General features: G+C 35.6%; 1 protein-coding gene across 1 annotated transcript in view; it reads left to right on the top strand.

The window, feature by feature from the left end:
• Positions 1-411: 411 nt before the first annotated feature.
• The window catches only part of LOC121321655 (disks large homolog 5-like), a 57,175-nt gene continuing 35,698 nt past the window's right edge, over positions 412-21,888 (top strand). The window contains exons 1-2 of the mRNA XM_041260651.1: positions 412-1,136; positions 17,726-17,794. Of these exons, the coding sequence (XP_041116585.1) occupies positions 836-1,136; positions 17,726-17,794 (370 nt within the window). The 5' untranslated portion in view covers positions 412-835. The remainder of the gene's footprint in view (positions 1,137-17,725; positions 17,795-21,888) is intronic.

Here is a 21,888-nt window from a genome sequence, read left to right as displayed (position 1 = left end):
AGTGGAATGATTACTATTTTATTGAGAGTTCGCTACACACAAAACTAAAACAAAAAACAAACAAAAAAAAAAAACGTATTGATATTGTCAGTTTCAGAAAGATAGTTGTGTTGTGGCAACGACTGTGAGTTGAAGATACACGTGCTGGGGCAATATATAAAAGGCTGTAAAATGACAATGTTTGCTATCAATCACCCTTAGCAAACAAAATCAAAAGTCCCGTGGTGCTCATTTTGCTAATTGCTGATCTAGCCGTAGTTTAGTTAGTACTTGGTCAAAATACATCAAATAGCATCTGTAGTTCCAAGCGCCCCTAGACAGCACACACTTTTGATTTTTGTTGCCGCAGGTGTGTCTATGAGGGAGGCTCCGCCTTATTTTACCTTATATGGCTATTGTAGGGAGGAGTGATTGACAGCGGCAAGCAGCTGCTCAGACATGGCGGAGCTTGTAGTTTTGTGGGAGATCTCTTAGAGAGTTGCATTACTTTCACACAGTTTTGGCTGCAAAATCAAAAGAAAAAAATAATATAAAAAAAGAAGAGGCGGGTCGATCTGCTTTTCAAGAAAAAAGTCTGGAAAATGGCAGAAATGTAGGACTTTCGTGAAAAAAATGCACTGCTGTTTCTTAGTGCAGTCAACAGCCTTAGGCAACAAAAAAATATGGCTACTTGTGTCTTTCAATTTGTGATGAAAAGATCCTCAACTCAGCCTTTCGTCGCAATGGCTGCTGTGCCGATTTCTTAAAGTGACCACACAGAAGTTGTTCTATATTCTTATTTTGGCGGTTTTGAAGAAATTAGCCGTGGAAAAGGCACAGAAAGAATCGAACTGAAATGGACCCTAAGCACAAAGAGTTGTTAGGTCAGTGCCACCAGAACTTGTTGCAGTCCATTACAAATGCGGACAGGGTGATAGAGCTGCTTGGCAAAGCTGGTACCCTGAGCCAGCTGGAGAGGCATGAACTGGACAATAACTGTTCGTCCAGCTCCGAGAAGACAGACCTCCTTCTGAAGATACTTACGAATAAGGAGAGGGACCATTTCCCAGATCTGTGTGTGGCACTGGAAAAGACTCACCCTCACCTGTGTTCTGCACTCTTTGTCAACGGCGTGGGACCTATGGACAATTCTTCAGGTAAATTATTTGTAAATAAATACTATCTGTGAAAATATATGTTTATGAAAATAAGCAATATTTCTCGTATACTTACGTAGTTACGTGATGGTTTAACTTGTTTACGATGGTAAGGAAGAGTACATATTGTAAGCAATAAATGCATTTAAAAATAATTACACGTCAGTTGCAGAGTCTGCATATCGGTCGTTAATAAAAATAAATCAAAAATTGCTGATTTCAATCTGTGGCTCAATATGCCTCAGCGATTTGTGTCATTTTGTGTGTTGGGCACATCAACTAAAAAAAAAAAAAAAAAAAAAAAAAAACACACACACACACACACACACACACACACACAGTGTGACATGCGGTTCTGAAACGAACTTGTTTGCAGCAAAGTGACTCTACAATAATAGAGTGAAAAACACAGGTAAACAGTTGGATTCTTTATCGTAATACCATAGGAACGTTTCTTTTTAGCAAATATCTGCTGAGTCATTGGGCTATTTGTATTCTTTCACGTGAGCATGATACATTAACGTAAACTGCAGTGTCTCGGGTCCGTGTTCATTTACACTAAAATACAATTCATTGATGTCTTTACTAATATTATTGGACTGTTAAATCTTAAATTTTGAGCACTAGCAGAACCCGTATATTCGTGACAGTCAAGTTGGTCTACATATCCACTACTTTAAACGTTTAGATACGAGCAGCATTTCGGCTTGTTATGCCTACATTACTAATAGCTTGATTGCAGAGAAGGATACATTTAGATTTTGAGAAAGTACATTACGATTTGAAAATCCAGTGAAGCAGTTTAGCCACATCTGGAATTGTTAACTTTGTTTTAAATATGAATTGCTAGTAAAGATATTTAACTGTTGCAGTCCAGCCCATTCTATACAGCTGTTCCACCAAACATCAATTCCCCTGAGTCAGAATATATATTTTTTAATTATGTGCTCACTAATATTTATCCCTGTCTTCTCCCTGAATTGACATTCCCAATGGGAATCTCATTTTATGGTGTAATTTAGTGTATTTAGGTGGACAGAAGATGAATGGGCAGTATCTGTTCCTGCTGGCTTGTCAATCACCTGTTTTTACCTGGTGACCCTAGGCCAGATGTTACCAAGCTAGTAAGCATCTTAGTGACATGTTGAGGGGAACCTGTGTAGAGAATTTGCACCTGTTCATTGTGATGCAAAGTTAATCATTAGAGTACAGTGAATTACCACAGAAGAGTAGAGATTATATATCTATGCTTAGGGACTGGCAAAATGTTCGGATTTTCGATTCCCCTTGTAATCGATTATTTGTTTCAGCCAACTTAATAGTAAATCCTAGTACAACAGTAGATATCCATACATTAAATATTGAAAATCCACATTCAGTAGAAGGAACCAATTTACATTTTGTAGTACTTTTTGTTTTTTAAAGTGATGATTTAGGAGTGGCAGAATTTTTGACATTAAACGCTAACCTTCAGTAACCTTTTTTGGTAAAAATGAACAACAGTAAATGCATGATTCAATATAGATTGACATCTGCTTTACTAAATCTGAATTTACATCGGTCTTGAAAATGAGTCTTTACACTTAACAGTATCAACTCTAAATAAAAATACACTTTCGTACAGAGATTCTGGATAACATTCAAGAAATATCTAAGACCAGTACTTCATATTTGTAGGAATAGATATAACTAAAACATTTATTTAGTGGTTCGTTAACAAGTTATGGATGCTAAGTTTTGTGTAACAAAATATTCGTAAATCCTGTATAAGAATTAGATTACAGCAATGGTATTGACACCTGTGTGCATTAACATGGAGGGAGACTAGATTCCCCTGAGAGAATGCAGCACAGTTGACTGTTTGTGGTTTAATCACCAAGGAGACATTTGGATTACCATCTGAGGTTGGGGGCATAGCTTGCTAGCTTGAAAGTTTTTAATGTTTTATTATTTTTTTGTTTTTGTATGTGTACAAGCAGCTGCTGTTAAAGTGCCATTTTTAAATGAATCTTAAAATTGATCAAGTTTTAGAAACCAAGTTGTATCTTTAATAAACTGATAAAGACAGTTACAAGTGTGCCGGCCTTCACTGTATAACTAGGCACATTAAAGTGAGTGAGTTTTAATTATTTGTTTGTTGCTCCCTACGGTGTAACTTAGTGTATTTTTGATGGTAACATTTTATTTTTATTTTTGATGCTTGTAACATGTTTTATGTATGTAAACAAATTATACAGTCCCATGCTTCTATCTAAACAGTGTGGATAGGCTAGTCTCTATAAAGTGACCTAAATGTGTGCAGTTCAGTAGACAAAAATCAATGTGTTTCAAGTGCATGACAAAATACATCCTGGCAGTTCAGTGAAGAAATGGGTTAAGTAAAGTAAACAGCCAGAAGGCAGTGCAAGGGTTAACCACGTGAGGAACTACAGTGTGCTGTTATATAATGTCAGTCAAGGTACAGCATACAGTGTGACTCATGGGTTGGAGTGACTGCACAGCTAATCAGCACATTATAGTCACATGTACAGCAAAGATGAACCCTATACTCTAAAACCAAGCAGAACATCCCACATATATTTTTTTTTTCCAAAGATTGATTGGCTCCATTTGGGGCAGATCTGTATTAGAAAATTGTAAAATTGGAAGTGTACTGTAATTTCTTGCTAGGGAATGGGGTTGATAGTTTAAACTCAAACTTCATTGCAAACTATCACGTGAGCCGAAACTTTTCAATGTTTGATAGACTCCTTTTAAAAATAAGAGGTTTTCAGACTTTTGTTGGATTAGGTCTGTATCAGCTCCAAAAGGCCAGGTGCACATCTCCAATTCATTGTATTCATGTATTTTACCTAGACTCTCAGCGGGAAGGGCATGTTGAGACATCAGTGTTATCCCTGTGCCATTTACCTTACATGATACATACCCCTATATCCTAATGGTTCATTAGTCTTTCCTAGACAGTGTGCATTTTCCTGTGAACTTGTCAGGTTTCCTTATTCAGGTTAGTTTCTTAAAAACAGCCTTGTACATGCTTGCGCGTTTTTGTTGACACTTCTTTAACATAAGCAAATTTGACATTTAACTGAAATCCTTTTTAAAAAAAGCAATCACTGTGGCGCAGGGAATTGACATATGTTTTAATAATAGCCAACGTCGATAGTAGCTGTAGTCAAACCTCCCTCGTACTGAATCCTGTGATGCTGACAAAGCAGTAGAAAAGGTTGTTGCGTATATTGCCAGTTCAGTTAACTTTTGTAAAGATCAGATTTATAAACCACATCCTGATAATTGACCCTAAAGCTGCACACATGAATACAGTTTCATTCTGTTTTTTAATGAACATGTGTTGATATATTAATCTTAGTGTTGAAAATATCGCAGTAAGCTTAGTCACCGTGTCCAGACTCGTATGTGTGGGGGGTGGGATAACATCTTTACAATTGTGTGTGCCTGTACATCTGAACCCATTACAGTCCATCGCTATATGATATGTGTGTCACTGGGTAGACACACTTTCCTTTTTTTCTAAATATTGGTCAATAGTTCAGCCAGTTTTACTATGCTAAGGGCGTTTTCCTATAAAAAAAAAAAAAAAAAATGCTTTGTGTTTTTGCACTTAGTCTTTCAAGTCCTTCACTGGTTCTGGCCTCCCCATATTTTCTTCCACTGTGTTTTCTTTTGCTCTCAGGATGCAGGGTTACTGGGGAATCCTAATATAAAGTAAGTTGAAAGACCTTTTTGCTATTCTAGAACCCTGTATTATTCAATCAGAAACTGTGGTTTGGGGATACATCAATACATTTCTTAAAAAAAACAACTAAACTCCAGCTTTTCATGTCCCATAAACACGTTAATGTATCCTTATGGTCATGGTGCTATTGGGAATTGAAATGCAACATTGCTTTTTTTTTTTTTTTTAAGCATTGATGGGAGTTCTGTTTCATTAACAAAAATATTACAAAACGCCTGAATGCATGAATGAAAATATTCACAATCTGGGAAAGAAAATGATTCAGAATAGTTATTCAAGAAATACCAGTTGGGATCGGACCCTCTTCAGATTAGTGATTTGCTCTAATTGTAGTCTGTTTCATACTAAAAAGGACAGATCTTTTGTTTTCTATTGTCTTGCTTGTATTACATTCAGAAGCAGTACTAACTGTTTAAATACAGCATACATCTGCTAACGGCGTTCATTTCTTTGATTATAGGTACATTTGTACTACTGGGCTTGTATTTAATTAAAGCTCTTAGACAATAAAAATGTTGTGTGTGCTTATTTTTTTGTTATTGTAAATCATTTTGTTGTGATGTTGTTAATTATTACCTTGCATGTCAAAGTACACTATGACTGCTGTTTTTTAATATTAATATTAGTGTTTTACCCCTTCTTAAACTTTGATCAGACTAAATACTTCATTTAAAAAAAGACTGCCGATTGTATGCATACTTATTAAACCTAGGAAAATATTTGTTTTACTTTTATTTATTTAATAGTGCAAGTTCTGTGCAATATCTTGATAGGTATTCAATGAAGAAAGTTGCGGAGAGAAAGGCAAAACCCTGGAACATAGACATACCTTGAAAAATAAATGTCGAGAGAGCGAGAGAGCGAGAGATTGCTGGTTTGGTTTGCATAATGGTTGCTTGGTAGGAGCTGCACAATGCATTGCAACTTCTCTTTGTAGCAGGATGCTGTGTGGTTTAGAGCTGACATTAAGAGTGCATGGTGCCAGCTATGTATAGTACTGACAGTCCTGTCATGAGTTAGGACTGATTTATTATTGCATGGGCCTGATAGTGCTTTAAATCAAGAGACTGCAGAACACTGTTTGGATGACATGCTTGTTCTTATCTCTTCATGAAGTCACTCGGCTGACTTACTGATTCATTTAAATGAACTTTTCAGAAAACAAATCTGCAGGGGAAGAGTTTATGGCATGACATATGAGAATATTCTGTTGATAGCTTTTTCCTAATTGCAGTTTAAGGTTAACATTAGATTTCAGAAATGAAGAGATCCTCCTGCCAGATGCAAGGTCAGAATGCCTCAGAGTAGCAATTTTACTGCTACATCAAGTATTTAACGTAAAACAATGTAATCCCCTGATGAGCTTACTTAATCATCCTGCAATCTTTCCCTAACGATTTCCCGTAATGTGCTGATATGTCACTTCCTTTTGTACGGTCTGTAATGCTGTATTCTGAACAGAATAATGATATGGTTATCTGGCTATTTTTTATGTTTCATCTTAGTGGCTTGATTTGTTAAATCAAGCTGTGATTTAAAAAAAATAAATAAATGGTGTGATGTACATTTTTATATGAAACAAAATCACTTTCAAAATGAATAAAAAATATAGTATTTTACTAAAAATGTAAACAGAAATGACCTGTTCCATTATAGATCACCGTGTAGATTATCTTAATACTTGTAGCTTGCAGTTAATGCAAATAAGCAATGTGTAAATGTTTTTAACATTTACTTTTATTTATTGATTTGCAGCCTTAAAAATGAGGCTACAACACCTTTCACCTTACCTGAGCTTAGCATGACCCATTCGAACATTGTAATTCTACACTAGTTTGATAACTGCAGCCGAGGTCACAGTGAGCCAACCTGCTGTTACAGTACATTTGAAGGCTCTTCACTACTGGGCCAACTGGTTCCTCCACTGTGCAATGAAAAGAAGGGCCTGGCCAGAAACAACAGGTCTTTGTTTTAGGCTTGGCTGTCCCAAGTGCACTGTCAGCAGCTTGCTCTGTTTATGGACTGTAGAAACTGTCAACTAGTGTCCCAATGGATGTGAACCAGATAAACCCAGTGCCGGGGGTAATGAGTTATGGACTGAGGGGCTGTAACAAGGAGCTTTGTGGGGGATGGGGGAGTCCCAAAAGTGGTTTCTGCCTGTATATTTTATCACAGAATGCATGTCTGCCAATTATTAGAAGAAGAAAAAAACACATATCTACAATTCATTTTTATTGATCCACATCATCTAATTTGATCACTCATGAACAAGCATAAGTTTCCTTACTACTCTCGGTATCAACAAACTGGAAATTATCTTAAGAGATACTTTGGCCAAAAGAAGTATATTGTATCCATCCTTAACATTTAGAATGAAAAACAAATAAATGCATTTGGTGATGCTGTTTATTTGTTTTATTTGAAACTGTAGATCAGTTCAGTATACCCCATTGTTGCCATGTTGCTTTGTCTATTGAAATGTATTTTAAACAAACCAAAAAAGAACAAAATTCCAGAATAGTTTTTTAGAAATTGTTACAGATGTTCCAAAGAACCTGTCCAGGTTAAACACAGTCAGAAAATGTTATCTAATTTTTGTATGTGGAGTTTCAATGTCTCTTTTTTTTCATATAAAAATGTTAACCTCCAGAAACGAAAAGGAGGCTAGTTGCTTCAACGTGAATTGCATGTCAAGAAATGGGAAGTGCCATGTGCAGTTGTTGCAAGCTTGCCTGTCAGTGTGGATTATACCAGCCTTTATAATAAGCAGTTCTTGCTGATATCTGTCTGTAGCAACTGCTATTTTTAACCAAATCAAAAGCATTTCACATCTCCTGTTTAAATAATCATGCAAAGTAATTCTCTGTTTAGATCTCCAACAGAAAATCATATGAAATGTTATTGGTTGATTTAAACAGGTTTATGGTCAGGCTGATCTAAAAATAACTGCTTTAGTGTGACTACCTTACCATGCACATTCCTGTTGGGAGATATTGTGCTAAAGTGTGTTGGTATGTTTTTGCTTGTCTAATTCTGATGAAACTTCCTTAAGGACAAGAGATATTATATCAGAATTGGGATAATTGTACATTTGCATGTGTACTGTCTGCCGCCCATTCTTTTTACCAAAGAGCCCCTCGTTTTGTAATTGCAGAACATATTGAGACTATATAAGAATCTAAGGATCAATGTATGTAGGCATTTCTTAACTTTAAAAGTTTCTGCATTGACTTGCAATAAAGTACAGTTTGTGAAATACAAACATGAAGATTCAACTGCATTTAAGTTGTTTTGGATTGTTTCCGTATCTTGGTGTCGTGAATAAGTATTGTCTTTTAAATTATGTGCTCATTTCTTTGTTTCACTCTTTTGGTTTACTTGTCTTCAGACTACTTCTTTGAACACTGCCTCTTTTGCATGTAGGTGTTATACAATATAGTTCAGCTTGTTTGATTGCAGAAGCTTTACACTATGGTTACCTGTAAACAGTGGAACTAACCAGGTTAAGTGAACTGTTTGCTATTCTTGAAAACATTTCCCTACTAATTACAGTAAGAGAAAATGTTCAAAATAGTTCAAATAAATGCTTACTAGAGATTGTGAGTAATAAACCTAACAGTGAAGCAGGTTGAATTAATAAGTATTGAAAATATTGCTCATCTTGTTACTTAATTTTGCCCACAGTGTTCTCAACCAGCTTTTTAAAGTAATAAATCACTTGTAGCCAATAATTAGTATAAAAAAAAATCAAATAAAAAAAAAAAAAACACAATACTTAACCATCAGGCTGCTATGGAGCCAAAAATTAATAATAATCCTGTGAAACATTGTTGATTATTGCTTTATGTGAGAAATTGGTTTGCTTAAAGTACTTGTTTGAGCTCTCGGTACACTTCAACAGATTGGCTGTGACAGCATGTTCTTTAGTTTGCTGTATGTAATGTATGCGACAGACGAGATTGAACTTCACTGAATTAGCACGCTCCCCCCTGCTGACGGATGAGACTAGGTCCTGGGGGCCCGATACACAGCTCTGTAACATTCCAACATCGTTGCAGATCTTTATTATTTTACCTAGGGCTTCTGTTTTTTGGGTTTTTTCAGGGCTTTCGTTTTTGATATACTGTATGAAATTAGTGTTTTCAGTTACTTTCCAAAATGCTTGAGCGGTTTCTTTTTTTTTTTTTGTCAAAATATGTATAGTAGTAACTGGACAATACTTGGACACTTAAGTTGTACCTTCTTTCCTTTGATGTCTTCTGCAACAAAATTCCTATGGTCACGGGCACATTCTTCTGGGGTTTTTGTGTGGAGGAATTTTTCTACATTTTGCCACAATTCTGTTTTAAATCGTCTGTATCTTACCTGTAACACAGCTTTCATTCCCGCTAACAAGCCTCCATCCTGATTGTAATCTTGTTTTAAGTCTCGCAAGTGGAGTCTCCAATAGTAATGCAGGAATGTGCTGTCATTCAGTAGTTGGGGGCGGGTTTAAAGTAAAGTAATCAATGATAGATACAAGTCAGGGACATTGCTCAGCAGCACTGGGAAATGTATTTATTGCTTTTCTAGTAGGTTTTATTAACCATTTCCACAGTTTTTCTGGTGTTTATTCACTATCCACCAATTTTTAAATTTTTTTTGTATCTCGTTTTTTTTTATCAGTTAAAAACAAAAATCATAAGCCCTAATTATACCATAATTACGTTCCCTCTAAGACTTTCATTTAGTTAGCCACTGTGGCTAAAGTAACTTAACGTTTTTTTAGCCACACTGGAAAAACTTTAGCTACTTAACAATACTATAAACAAGTTTTAAATATGCTGTTTCAGCAAGGCAAAAAGATGAGTACTTTATTTGAAACCACGTAGATATTTAAATGCCAGCCCCCACCATTTACAGTGCACAAATATTGTATTTAAATTGCACTATAACTCTGATTCCCATTTAAATGCCAAACTTAGTCCCACGTGAAAACATGTCATTACAGATTTCCTAAATTCTGAATAAGTTTGCAGAGATATTCATGAGCTGCATATTCCTTTACATTATTTTGACTGATGCGGTTTTCTTTCCACTGCAGAACAGTAAAGCAAAATTGTGCCAGTAGGCAGTTCTGTTAGTGTATGTTAATATGCCTCCCTGACCAACCGCAGCTCTAGTTACACAAGATTGTACTAATGTGATTAATAATATTAGTAGGATTGTACAGCCACTACTGTATAAAAATAAAGAATTTTTTTTTACTGTGTTTTTAGCTGTGATTACTGACAGTAATATTGCACCGATTCTGACATTAAGTCAATAAATCATAGTTTGACTAATCCTTCTTTTTAAAATAAGTGCTTGTTATTTTATTAAATTATTCCTATTTTGAATCCACTCTGTTACTATTTCCAGGTATATTTCAACACACTTTAAAGAGACAGTAAACAAGGGTAGGGGGACTTAGCTGTGATCTTGAAGCTGCATGTTTCTAACTTGCCTTCTGTGAAAATGTTCTTTCGTGACCAGAGGGTATGTTTGAGGCTGACTGCTTGATCTCCCTGTGACTAGTATCACGGTCATATTTTAGTTGTGTGTGCATGGGTGACTGGTATTCCTTGGGCTACATCTTTCGGAACATGATTGTGGTAATTAGTCTGTACAATTTGTTTTATAAAAAAAATTGAGTTTGGATGCCATGTGTGGGTGGTGGTGTTTTTTTTTTTTTTTTTTTTTTACAAGCAGTGCCTTCCGCTGACTGTTTCTAATTAGAGCCTCAGTCCTCCCGCCAAACACAACGTTTGTGGCATGCATATGTTACGTGATCAAGCTAAAGAGCTTTCGTTGGGCAAAACGAAATCAAACTAAACACTCTGTATTGATTTATCTACCAGCACAAGTTGAATGTGCTGACAGTCTTCGGGAAAACGTTTCGCTTGCGTCGAGCGGCTAACGAGAACGTAGCATAACAAGCTGGGTTAAATAAATAAATCGTTCAGACGAAGAACAGTAGTGTGTATTCCAAACAGTGTTGAGATATTCAATCTTTTTTTCTTTCAAGATCTTTAGAAAAAAAATCCAAAGTTCCACCATTTTACAATAATCCTTTTGTATGACTTCAGTTTCCCATAGATAGATAGATTTTCATATTGTGTATAGGTTTTAAAATATAAAATGTGGGACACACTACATGTCCAGTTTCACGTGTGATAAGTGGAAAAAACATTTGTTGTATTTTCCTTAACTATAGAATAACAGTGAAAAACAGGTTTTCCACTTATTCTTGCAAGCACACTTGTGATCTTTTAATGTTGCAACAACCATATATATATATATATATATATATATAATATATATATATATATATATATATATATATATGTGTGTGTGTGTATATGTATATATATATATATATATATATATATATATATATATATTGGAACAACGACAACAAAAGCACAACTCCACAATCACATGATCACAGTAAAGTTTATTAGAATATATAAAATGTGAGATGTTGCACGTTTTAGTATTGTTTTTTGGTTTTTTTTAGTAATCAATAAGAAGCCAATATTTTAACTACAAATACAATACAATACAACACACATGCTGAAACTACTACTATGCAGTAGGCTATGATTGAAAAACCTAATATTTGTGCTATTTTTGAAAGAATAAAAACAGCACTAATTATATCCAGATAATCGTAGGGCATTCTTAATGTTTTGAAAGGTATAAACAGGTTTCTCAGTCGGACAGAAACGATAACACTATGGCAAAAATCTAGTTTCCCCTCCATGGAATGGCGTCCACACCCTGGCCCTGCCCACAGTCCCGCTCCTCCCACCACCATGCTGTGAAAAATTCCTGGTGAGAACCCTGCTGTTGGCTGAAGCTCAAATAAAGATTTACTTACCAATTATTGTAATGCTAATACATCTAGTGAACCAAATAGAGTTGAATATGGCATTGAAATAGGCAGGTGCTAAGTGAGTTTTGCCTGTGCACCTCAGGTAACAAATTCACTTAAGTTGTCGAGGCATGGTTTGCTCCAGAAGTAATTGTAACCCACCACCCTGCACCTCATCTTCTATTATCATAGTATGTTTAGTCTTGCAGACAAGAGCATGTTGGAGATGAATTCCTGAGATGTAATCACTTTCGTGACTTGTATGAACTATTTCAAATCTCTATTAATAATAGTAAGTTGCTTTTTTTTTTTTCTTTCTTGCTCGTTAAACTTTTGAACTCCTACAGTGCACTACTTCGTGAGTGCTTTGCCCTTGGTAAACTTTGTGCTGAATGTATGCCGACCCCCTCTCCACCCACTAATAAAACTATATATATTTTTTTTTATGTAGCAATCTTTCTTTGAATTTTACTGGATAATTTGCATAGTCTTCAAAACGGTATGGGGAGAATATATCCGGTTTCCTAACTTTTTACACAAGGTTCACTCGTTCTTCCTACATTAGTATGCTGATGTCATTTGCTGGTATTGTATGTGATGTGATGCTGAAAGCCTTCCTCAACGTTTACTTGATTAGCAAATTTGGCTGTCCTTCTGGTTCCTTTTTTTAATCTAAGGTTATATCAAAATGTCTAACCTTATTTACAGTTTTAGTTTGTTTATCATCCAAAAAATAGCTTCCAGAGCAGTTAAACCCATACAATATTCTGTTGGTTGTAAAGCTACACCTGTAGCTAGTGATTTGAACCAGGAAAGTTTGGAGGACATTTTAAACAGAGGATTTTGTTTATTATTCAGATCCAGGATGCTTTAACTGGAACAAAACCAACTTGTTTCCACTTTAGTTCTGGTGTTGACATATTCCAGTATTTAAAGGTCTTCCTGCTGCAGTAATGTGGTAATCTAATATAACCAAAGTGGCATCACATATTCCATGGATTGAATGTCTTTTTTCACCTCTCACATTGGTAAGATTTTATGCTTGTGATCTAATGTAACATGTTTAGAAATTGGTGCTCAAAAAAGCTTTTCTCCACCTTTTTAAACAGTTGAGCTGGCTGCAGGATCAAAGATAAACATCAGTTCTCTCTCCAGGCAGGTATTATGTTTAGAAATGGTTGGCAAATTACGTAGAGCAGTTACCGTTCACCTAATGTATGAGGCCATTTTTAAAGGTTTATTTGGAAAAAGGGACAGAAAGTGTTATGTTGGGTAAGTGGGCCTGGGGTGGACAATTGTTAGGGCCTCAATTTTGATTTGGAGCTTGAAACTGAGTTATTGACCAGTTCAAATGAGGGACAGGTAGAACCTGTAGGTGGTCTTGATGTTTGTTCTCTGCTAAAACAGCTGAACAGTTTTAATGGAAACCTCCACACATACTAAAATGTGTTAAAGTAACAGAATTACAAGATATAGTTGAGTTTTGGTTGGTTGACCTACCAGGAAATACCTGTGAAGAAATACACGGTATCCATTTATTATAAAAATCATATATTTTATTAGGTTTGTAAAATATATAATGTTTTTATGTGATTTAGTGTGAGTTGAACTTAACTGGTAAGTATATAAATATGAAAATACTGAAGCAGCCTGCCAAAAATGTGGAGGAGGATCCTGTCCTGTACTAGTTACTTATGAATCGAAAGTCTTCATGCAAATGTAATTTTACATTGTGTTCAACATTTGGCAATAGTTAAAAGCAAGATCAGGCTGAACTAACAGACGACATTAATATTTCATTAAAGATCAGTCTGAAAAAGCCATAAACAAGTTAATTTGTCATTCATTATTTTTGTTATTTTCGAACAGCTTCAATATGTTCCTGCATTTAACTATTTGCGTTAAGATTATAATTTATCATTAAATCATTTATATTGTGTTATATATGGTGCTTAAAGATACTGTACTCTAATCCACCAAAAAAAAAAATTACCATGAAAACAAAACATATATAAACTTTAAAAGAAGCGAATTGAGGAATATGCACAAAGTAGAAACATAAATAGCATGTATTCTGGACATAAGTCCTTCATCAGCTATTGCCACACATAAATATATATTGCAGTACTTGAATATTTTTAATACCTGAAGCTCAAGACATTCACTAGGCAGAGAATGTGATCGAATGTTAACACTGACCAATTTACTGTCGAATCCCTAGTTCTCTCTTATAAATAATGACCATTTATATAATGGGACTATTTAATTGCCCACGGCAGAAATGTAGCAAAAAATACATGGTAGATTTAAACCCTTTTTTAAGACGCTGAAACTCAGTTTCAAATGCTTTGTCACAGTACAGTAGGACTGTAGATAGCGAAATACCTTTTTTAAAATTTTGTAACTTCTAACCATTATTTCTGTATCCATACAAAGGGTGATAGAATCGCGGTACCTTTGATGTGGCCTCTTAAATGACTGGGCTGAACAGATTTGTTTGTCATGCAGGAAGTGGTAAGAAGATTTGTTTTGTGTAATGAGGAGCGTTACTAAATCTGCAATAACACGGCCCACAAGTAAAAACCCAACCTTTTTAAGAATAATTCAAATATTGTAACAAATGCATACGTAGATTTTTAACAGTAAAGGAGTTAACTTGTTAACAGCTATAGATGGAAATCGTGGAGGACACAATTATTTATCCATCTGCCAGCACCCTTTTAAGAAGGTTATTGCACATTATGAATGCTTAATAAATAACTAAGAAATGATTAAATACTTTTAATTTGTTTTAATCAGTAATTTAATTTCATTTAAGCAATCCGTGCCTGTGCACACACAATTGTTGATGCCTGATACTTTTTATCATGATTCAAACCAGTTGTGAATAACTCTGAAGCTGCTTTTTTTTTTTTTTCAGTTAAGTATCTGAATCAAAGTGAATCTTCATTTCCAGGATGTCTGCCCGAACTACTGACTTTTTCTAGTGTCAGTACAGTAACACACTAGTGGTTGCTGTAAATAAAGATAGCTACGTTAATTTAGACAATGATCAGACTCTTGTAATTGCTGTAGAACTGTATACAGCAATGGGGTCACATGACTTACAAGAAGTAGTGAGTGGTTGATTCCTGTGAACCTTGCCCATTATGACAATGTCTGGCCAAACAGACTCATGGGAAACTGCGGGCAGACAGAACAAAGCATGGCTGATCCATGTGATGCCTTTGCTCCTGAGGCAAATTGCTCTTTCTTTCTGTTGTCAGAGGGAAAGAGAACTGTAAGCTGGGCCAGTTCCAGTATTAATCAAACACTGTAGTCCCCTACAGCAAGTGGGAACACTGCCAAAGTCAGTTTGATTTAGTGTACCGAGAGGAGGGTAAACAGAAACGTTTGTCAGGCTCCCCGTTTAGCCCGAGTACTAAGCCTACATGAGGGCTTGCTGATAAAAAGTTGAATCAGCTGTACCCATGGCAGAGCAGACACTAATCAATATTTTAAAAAAAAGCAGCGTTTTGGAGGTATATGTGATTTCAGAATGTGAAAGACATTTGAAAGTGGTTTCAATTCTGTCATCATCTAGGGAATGGGAGTTAAAAATACAATTGAAAAGTTTCTCAGCATTTGCAGATCACAGTGGAACCGGTTATGTTAATTAACAAGTGGCTTTAACCAGTTTTAATTCCAATTTATAATGCATAAACCATGTACTGTACTGGAACAAAGCAAAGCAGGAGCCGGATCATTTTAAAATAATGACTGAGCATGCATTTAAAAGGTATTTATTTAAGGACACGGTATTCATGATTGCTGAGTAGTAAATCACTTATCCTGTTGTATACTTTAAATGCTGTAATTTCAACTGTACAGATGCATAATGAGTCCCTGCCGCTCCCTGCTGTTCACCTTTCTCTCACAATTCACCTTTTGTGTTAAACCAAGTCCATAAACAATGCCATTGAGTGCGTAACGATTGCCTCATTTTTTTTAAATGGACATTTCATTATTTTTATCTGCTGTTGAAGTCCTTGATGCAAATGGAAGAACTGGAAGGAACAGTAAATACTCCCTCACATTACTCACTCCTTTCTCATGGTGGGATTATTTTGGTACTTCAGTAAACCTAATCTCTCTTTCTCTCTCTCTCTCTCTCTCTCTCTCTCTCTCTCTCTCTCTCTCTCTCTCTCTCTCTCACACAAATATTAACAGGCACAGAATTTACAGTTCATGACAGCAGAGAGAAGCCATACTAATGTGCAAATGGCAAATAATATATGTGTGTTTATTTTACTCAGAGGGCAAATTATCAGTAAATGTAAGCTGCTTTTTTTGTTGATAGTTCTGAGAAAACTTCAGCGTTGACTTAATTTTCTGATAAGCATTTTCCTAAAAGTGTGATCAACATTTTAAAATTGAATTCCTTGCCTCTTATTGGCATTAGCACAAGTGGTTGAAAATGCTGGCATAGCAGCATGTTTTATGATTGGTTAATATCTAAGCTATTATGTTAGGTGTTACAAATTTGCAACAAAATGTCTTTTTTTTTTTTTTTTCATAGGCAGAAATTCTTAGAGCCAGAATATCCATGGCACTGCTCCTGCTGTGTTTGTTTTTTTGTTCTCTTTGCCAACAGGACTGCCTCTCGAGAACTTTTATCAGTATTATCATTAGGAAATTCAGACATGGGAGACCATTCATTCTAAAAGCTTAATTAGACAGGTTTATTGGTTTCATTAAAACTAATTCCATTAATGCAGTCCAAAACTGACCTCAGAATTACAGTATAAAATAAGTGGGAAAGGGATGAACAAAAAAAGTATTTGATTGCTGAGAGACGCAGACCTACATGTGTAAATTTCCCTGTGGAAACATTTTTGTACTGTGCTTGAAACCTTTAAACTAAAACTATCGCACTGATACCTCAGGTAAAGGGTTATAAAAAAAAAAAAATCATACTTGCATACAGCAATGTGTATTGCATATAGGTTGTGCATGGATGTCGTTTTGAATTGTATTTTAAATTCTCTTCCATTTGAAGTTTAAGGTAGGGTTAAGGTTGGGATGTTATAATGTTATTCATAACATTATTACAATAAAAAACAAGGAAACACCAAATAACAGTGGTATAACAGGATTTAAAAATACTTATGCCCAACGTATTTTTCATAATCAGGAGAATATTTACAAGATTCTGCTCCTTTCCCTAGATTGTACAGTAAAAACAGGTGCTTTTATATTTGCCAGTCCACACACAGCAGTGTTCAATTATTCAGAGATTTAAGATGATTAGGCTAGAACATCTATTTTGTAAAAGTATCTAGTGCCAGAATAAGATTAAAATCAAATTTCCTGGAAACAGATTAATGTTTGAAAACCAGAAGAAAGCAACTGACGTCAGTAAACAAGTCTATGTATTTTTTAGGGATTGGTCCATTTAGGGGCTTTGTTGTTGCTTCCAAATACTAAGCATAGTTTTCCATGACAAGTCGGTACATGGCAGTATTAAGATGACAAGTATTAGTGTTGTTATACAGAGCATCCGTTCAGTCAGAGGGGAGAAAGGTTATCTTTGCCTGGAACAATTAATACTAATAAAATATTGGTATAAGCACAACCTTCTTTTCCCATTTAAACAACAAGTCACAGAATTGCTTTAATGAGGTAGAGACTTTTAATTAACAAACAAAAAAAGTTTCGCTATGCTGTTTTAAGTTTCTAATTACTTTCTTCTCCATACATTGTACTGTAAGAATAAAATACAAAAAAGAAAAAAAAAATGACTGTATTCTTTACAAGTTAATGAGAACTGATTACTTAATGCTGACCACACAGGAAATTTAAACCAACCAAATAACAAACATTACGGTCATTAAAAAATACTCTTAAATACCCAGATCTGTTAGTTTCAAACATATTTAGTAAATGTGTTTGCTTTTACAGGATCGACGTACAGTGTACTGTCTACCATGCCTTCTGACTCGGAAAGTAGCGGCTCTCTCAGCAGCATTGGTGAGTACAAAAGAAAAAATCTTCAGTGGTAAACATGAACAATGTCTATTTTGCTATCACATATTAGCGAAAATATTTACATTATTTTGCAAAGGAATATCCTTTTCATACTGTGATGTCTCTTTTCAGTTACATTTTGCCTTTCCTCACCAACTAACTTAACAGAAAAAAATCAAACCAATATTAAAGTGTCTCTCATTTTTCAGTTCTGTGTAATTGTTATGGTAACAGTATATAGTGTTTGTGTATTTTGATATTCACTCTTACTAGCTGGTATCTATCTGTCTGGACTGTAAGTAAATATGTCACAAGTTAATGAGAACAGTGACCTCATTTGCATTTTTGCAAAGAACACTGCTTACGTGGAGGCAGGCCAAAAGAGACGACTTGCATACTGGTTGGTTTCTGGGGTTGAATCATCATGGTTATACAAGCCAGTGAAGATGCCAGGCTTTTGTTCCGTTGTATTTAATGTATTGTGTCAGCTTTTATTGAAATGCATAATAGTTAAAATATTTTTCTGCTCACACACTCTGAATTAACCTTGACATACAAACAATATTTTTCACATTGGCTTTATTTTCTGATGGAGATAAATGGACAACAGTTTTGTTTTTTGTTTTTTGAAAGTTGCACGTACAGTATGTATTGTTCAAATGTTTGTTTTTATTATGGCTGCCCCTTCTTTTAAGAAGATCATCTGCAAAAGTTGGCCACAATATTTCCCAAGACAGTTTGATGAAGTAGTATTGAAGGCAGTGGTTTCACTTTGAATCAGTTTGCTCCCTAGCACTTTGATTGAGGATCTGTGTGGATCTAGTCTATCGGAACCATCCTGCTCAAATTAAAGAGATGTCTCTGTCCGTCTTGTTGACTGAGCCTCGCTTGCTGACATGTACTCGGGGTGCGAAATAACTGACGGCATCAGCGGCAATTGCTCAATCCGCCTCAATGCCTCTCAAATTAAAAAAACAAACAAAAAAAAAACAACTTAAGGCAAAAGTTGCCTATATGCCCACCTGTTATTGCTGACAGTGCCCGTCAGGACCAGCACGTCTGATCTACAACCCATTCACAAACTTGCTCAGTGTCAGCTGGCCCGTTTCTGTTACAATTCAATTGAATTATGTCCAGTGGCGACTCATGGTTTCAAAAACTGGTGACCCCCCCCAAAAAAAAACAACTAACGAAGCGAAACCGCACTCAAACCCGATGCACAATTTTAACCATTTTTATATAAACATTAAGCTAGCTTTCTAACATTACCAGATGATTAATCACAAACAGTTCTACAAGACAACACTTTAGAGGCAAGGGTCTCTTTTTTTCGACAGCTGCACCTGCACTAAGCTGAGCATTTGAAATGGAATTACTGTTACACCTTTGTGCTGTTAATATTCTGAACTACAGAAGTCAGGTTCGGTTTCTGTTGTCTCTGGCGTTGGTGGTTTAGCTTTTTTGTTGGAGAAAAACTCCAAACGTAGCTGTCTTTGTTTTTGCCATTTTAACAGGGCTACATCAAATTCACTCCGTTTTTTGGCAAATATTTTCACTGACTGAAAAAGTGAAAGTCTCACACAAGAACAAATATAACAGTGGAGGGTCTTAGACAACACTCTTTGGTTATGTTGTTAAGGTTTGAAATAAACTGTGCACTTATGTATTCTCTACCCACTTACGAAACCATAAAAATATATATTTTTAAATAATAAACTCTGGCAGCAGTGGCGTAGCTAGGATTTTTTTTCCGGAGGGGATGGAAATGGTAACTTTAGGGTGAGTGTCACAGTGATGTAATTGAATTAGCAACCTGATTTCTGATTCATGCATTGACTTTTTATTAAATTATTATTATTATTTATTTTATTTTTTTTAACATTGGATCCAATAACCAAATACACTGTTGTGCAAAATAGTTTAAAAAATAAATAAAATAAATCAGTTTAGAACACTTTCGATTTTTAAAAACAAAAAAGGGAAATACAAAGCAAAGGACTTCTAACATGCGCATCAGATTTCAATTTCACATTATGATAATAAATAAAAATAACTATTTAATTTTGTTTGTACTTATGGTTGTTCATTTTTGTTAACTAGCATTTTGTTTTCAAAGCAAACCATTTTATTTAATCTCACAAATCCTAACTAATTTAATTACTGTTTGACTGGCGAAGGACTGCTGGTGGTAGCTGCTAGCTTGTTGTCTTCAGATCGTTCATCAACAGTTTTCTGCCGTTTTGACAAATTAGGGCGACCAAAACAAATAGCTAATTTTTAAATTATTTTTTCCTTTCCCCTACTGCTGTCAGGCCATACTTCACCACGTCTCTCACTCAGTGTTACGTCATGTTGCATGTCAGTTTGGACTGTAAAATGTAAACGCTGTGTGCATTGTCCAGTCAGAAGAGTTCAAGGTTGAACCTCTCACGAATGACAGTAAATAGCCCAATCACAAACAGAACTTTGAAACGCATGCTTTGGCAGACAGCAAGCATGTTATTGGTCAGTTGTGAGTGGTGGTTCGTGTGTATACTAATTGAAAGCGGTACTGATTTGAAGCGTATTGAGGCCACTAAAAAAATAAATAATCTTTTCAGCACTTTCTGCGGGGAGAAGGGGATGTGACCAGACCAGACATGCCCCCCCGCGTCGCAACTGATTCTGTCTAATCTTGTCCAGCAAGAAAGTGACTCGTTATCATAAAGTATTATTGTTGCCATTCTTTTTACCGTGCACCTCCCAGCACTAAGCCACGAGAAGGACATACTGTATCATTGGTTAATGACGGACAAACAGAGGGAGGGATGCTGTTAGACTGAGCTCAGTATGACTGCGCCTCCAGGAATTTTCAAATCGCACGTGTTCAATGGCAGTGTCACTGTGTGATTTTTTTTTTATTTTTTTTTTTTTTATTTTTTTTCCTGTCTGTGAGCTCCTAGCTAACTCCAAAAGCATTTTAAAAAATAAAGGAAGAGCTGTTTGAAGCGGCAGCGAAGTGTCATGATTTACCTAATGTTCTGGTAAGAAATGGGTGCACAACAATTCGTCCCCAATAATAATAATATTAACGTGAACTTCCATCAAGTACTGCAGAAATTGGTTGTGTCTTCATATGTTAAGAGTCACTTGTACAGTTTGCATTCCACTGTCTTTAGATCATTTAGGCATTTCACAAAAAATATCAAACAGCATAGAGTTTTTAGGCCATTTCTTTAGCAGCTGCAATTTAATTTGTTTTTGATGCTTGCTGTCCGCTATTTCACATACACGTATATAAGGAGATCTGATTCTATGCTTAAAATTGCAATACTTTAAAATGCAACGGTGCAACTCGTTCCATGTCTTCAGTGAATATACATTGCATTTTTGTATACAAACAAACAAAAAACGAGCAAGTAGCTATGCTTGACATGGTTTAAGTAGTAGCTAACTGCGTTATGAAACAAGTAGGAGAGATAACATAATAGTGAACGAAACAGGATATTGAGAAGTGGATCAATTTCTGTTTTCATTTATTTTTGTGTAATACCTTCTCACTACCTCGCATAGTTCTGCTTTTTAACTAGTAAAGTGTGCTTTCACGAAAGGGGTTAGAATGTGTATGCTTTAAGAACGGCATACCTTTTTTTTTTCCTGACTCGACTGTCCAGCAATGCACCATAACAACACCGCAAATCCTTTGCAACTGTAAATGTCAAGAACTGTGAAACTGTAGTCTCTCAAATGTAAACATCTAACATTATGTACATCCAGCTGTTCATCATTGTGATGGAGAGCACTCTCCATTGCCTGACAAAGTTTCTATGATTTTTTTTTTTCTTTCTTTTCAAAGCTGTGTAGTTTGTACAGGTTACAGCGGTTAGTAAACTACAGTTGCGCAGACACACTGCAGAACGAACAACTCATTTGGCCACTATCGTTATTACACTCCAGGCATGGGTAAATCTGTAACCAGTATGGCTGAAAATCTGTCTTTAACTTTCCCTTCACTGACATCGCTTATTTGTGATGTTGTATCACTAAGGCGGTATTTTGGGTGGCGAGCATGGATTTCACGATTTCCATGAACCGGAACCAGTGCCGTGCAGTAATAA

The sequence above is a fragment of the Polyodon spathula genome, chromosome 10, assembly GCF_017654505.1.
Source record: "Polyodon spathula isolate WHYD16114869_AA chromosome 10, ASM1765450v1, whole genome shotgun sequence".
Taxonomy (NCBI): domain Eukaryota; kingdom Metazoa; phylum Chordata; class Actinopteri; order Acipenseriformes; family Polyodontidae; genus Polyodon; species Polyodon spathula.
The sequence above is the reverse complement of the archived record's forward strand: the minus strand, read 5'-3'. Positions and strand labels throughout refer to the sequence as shown.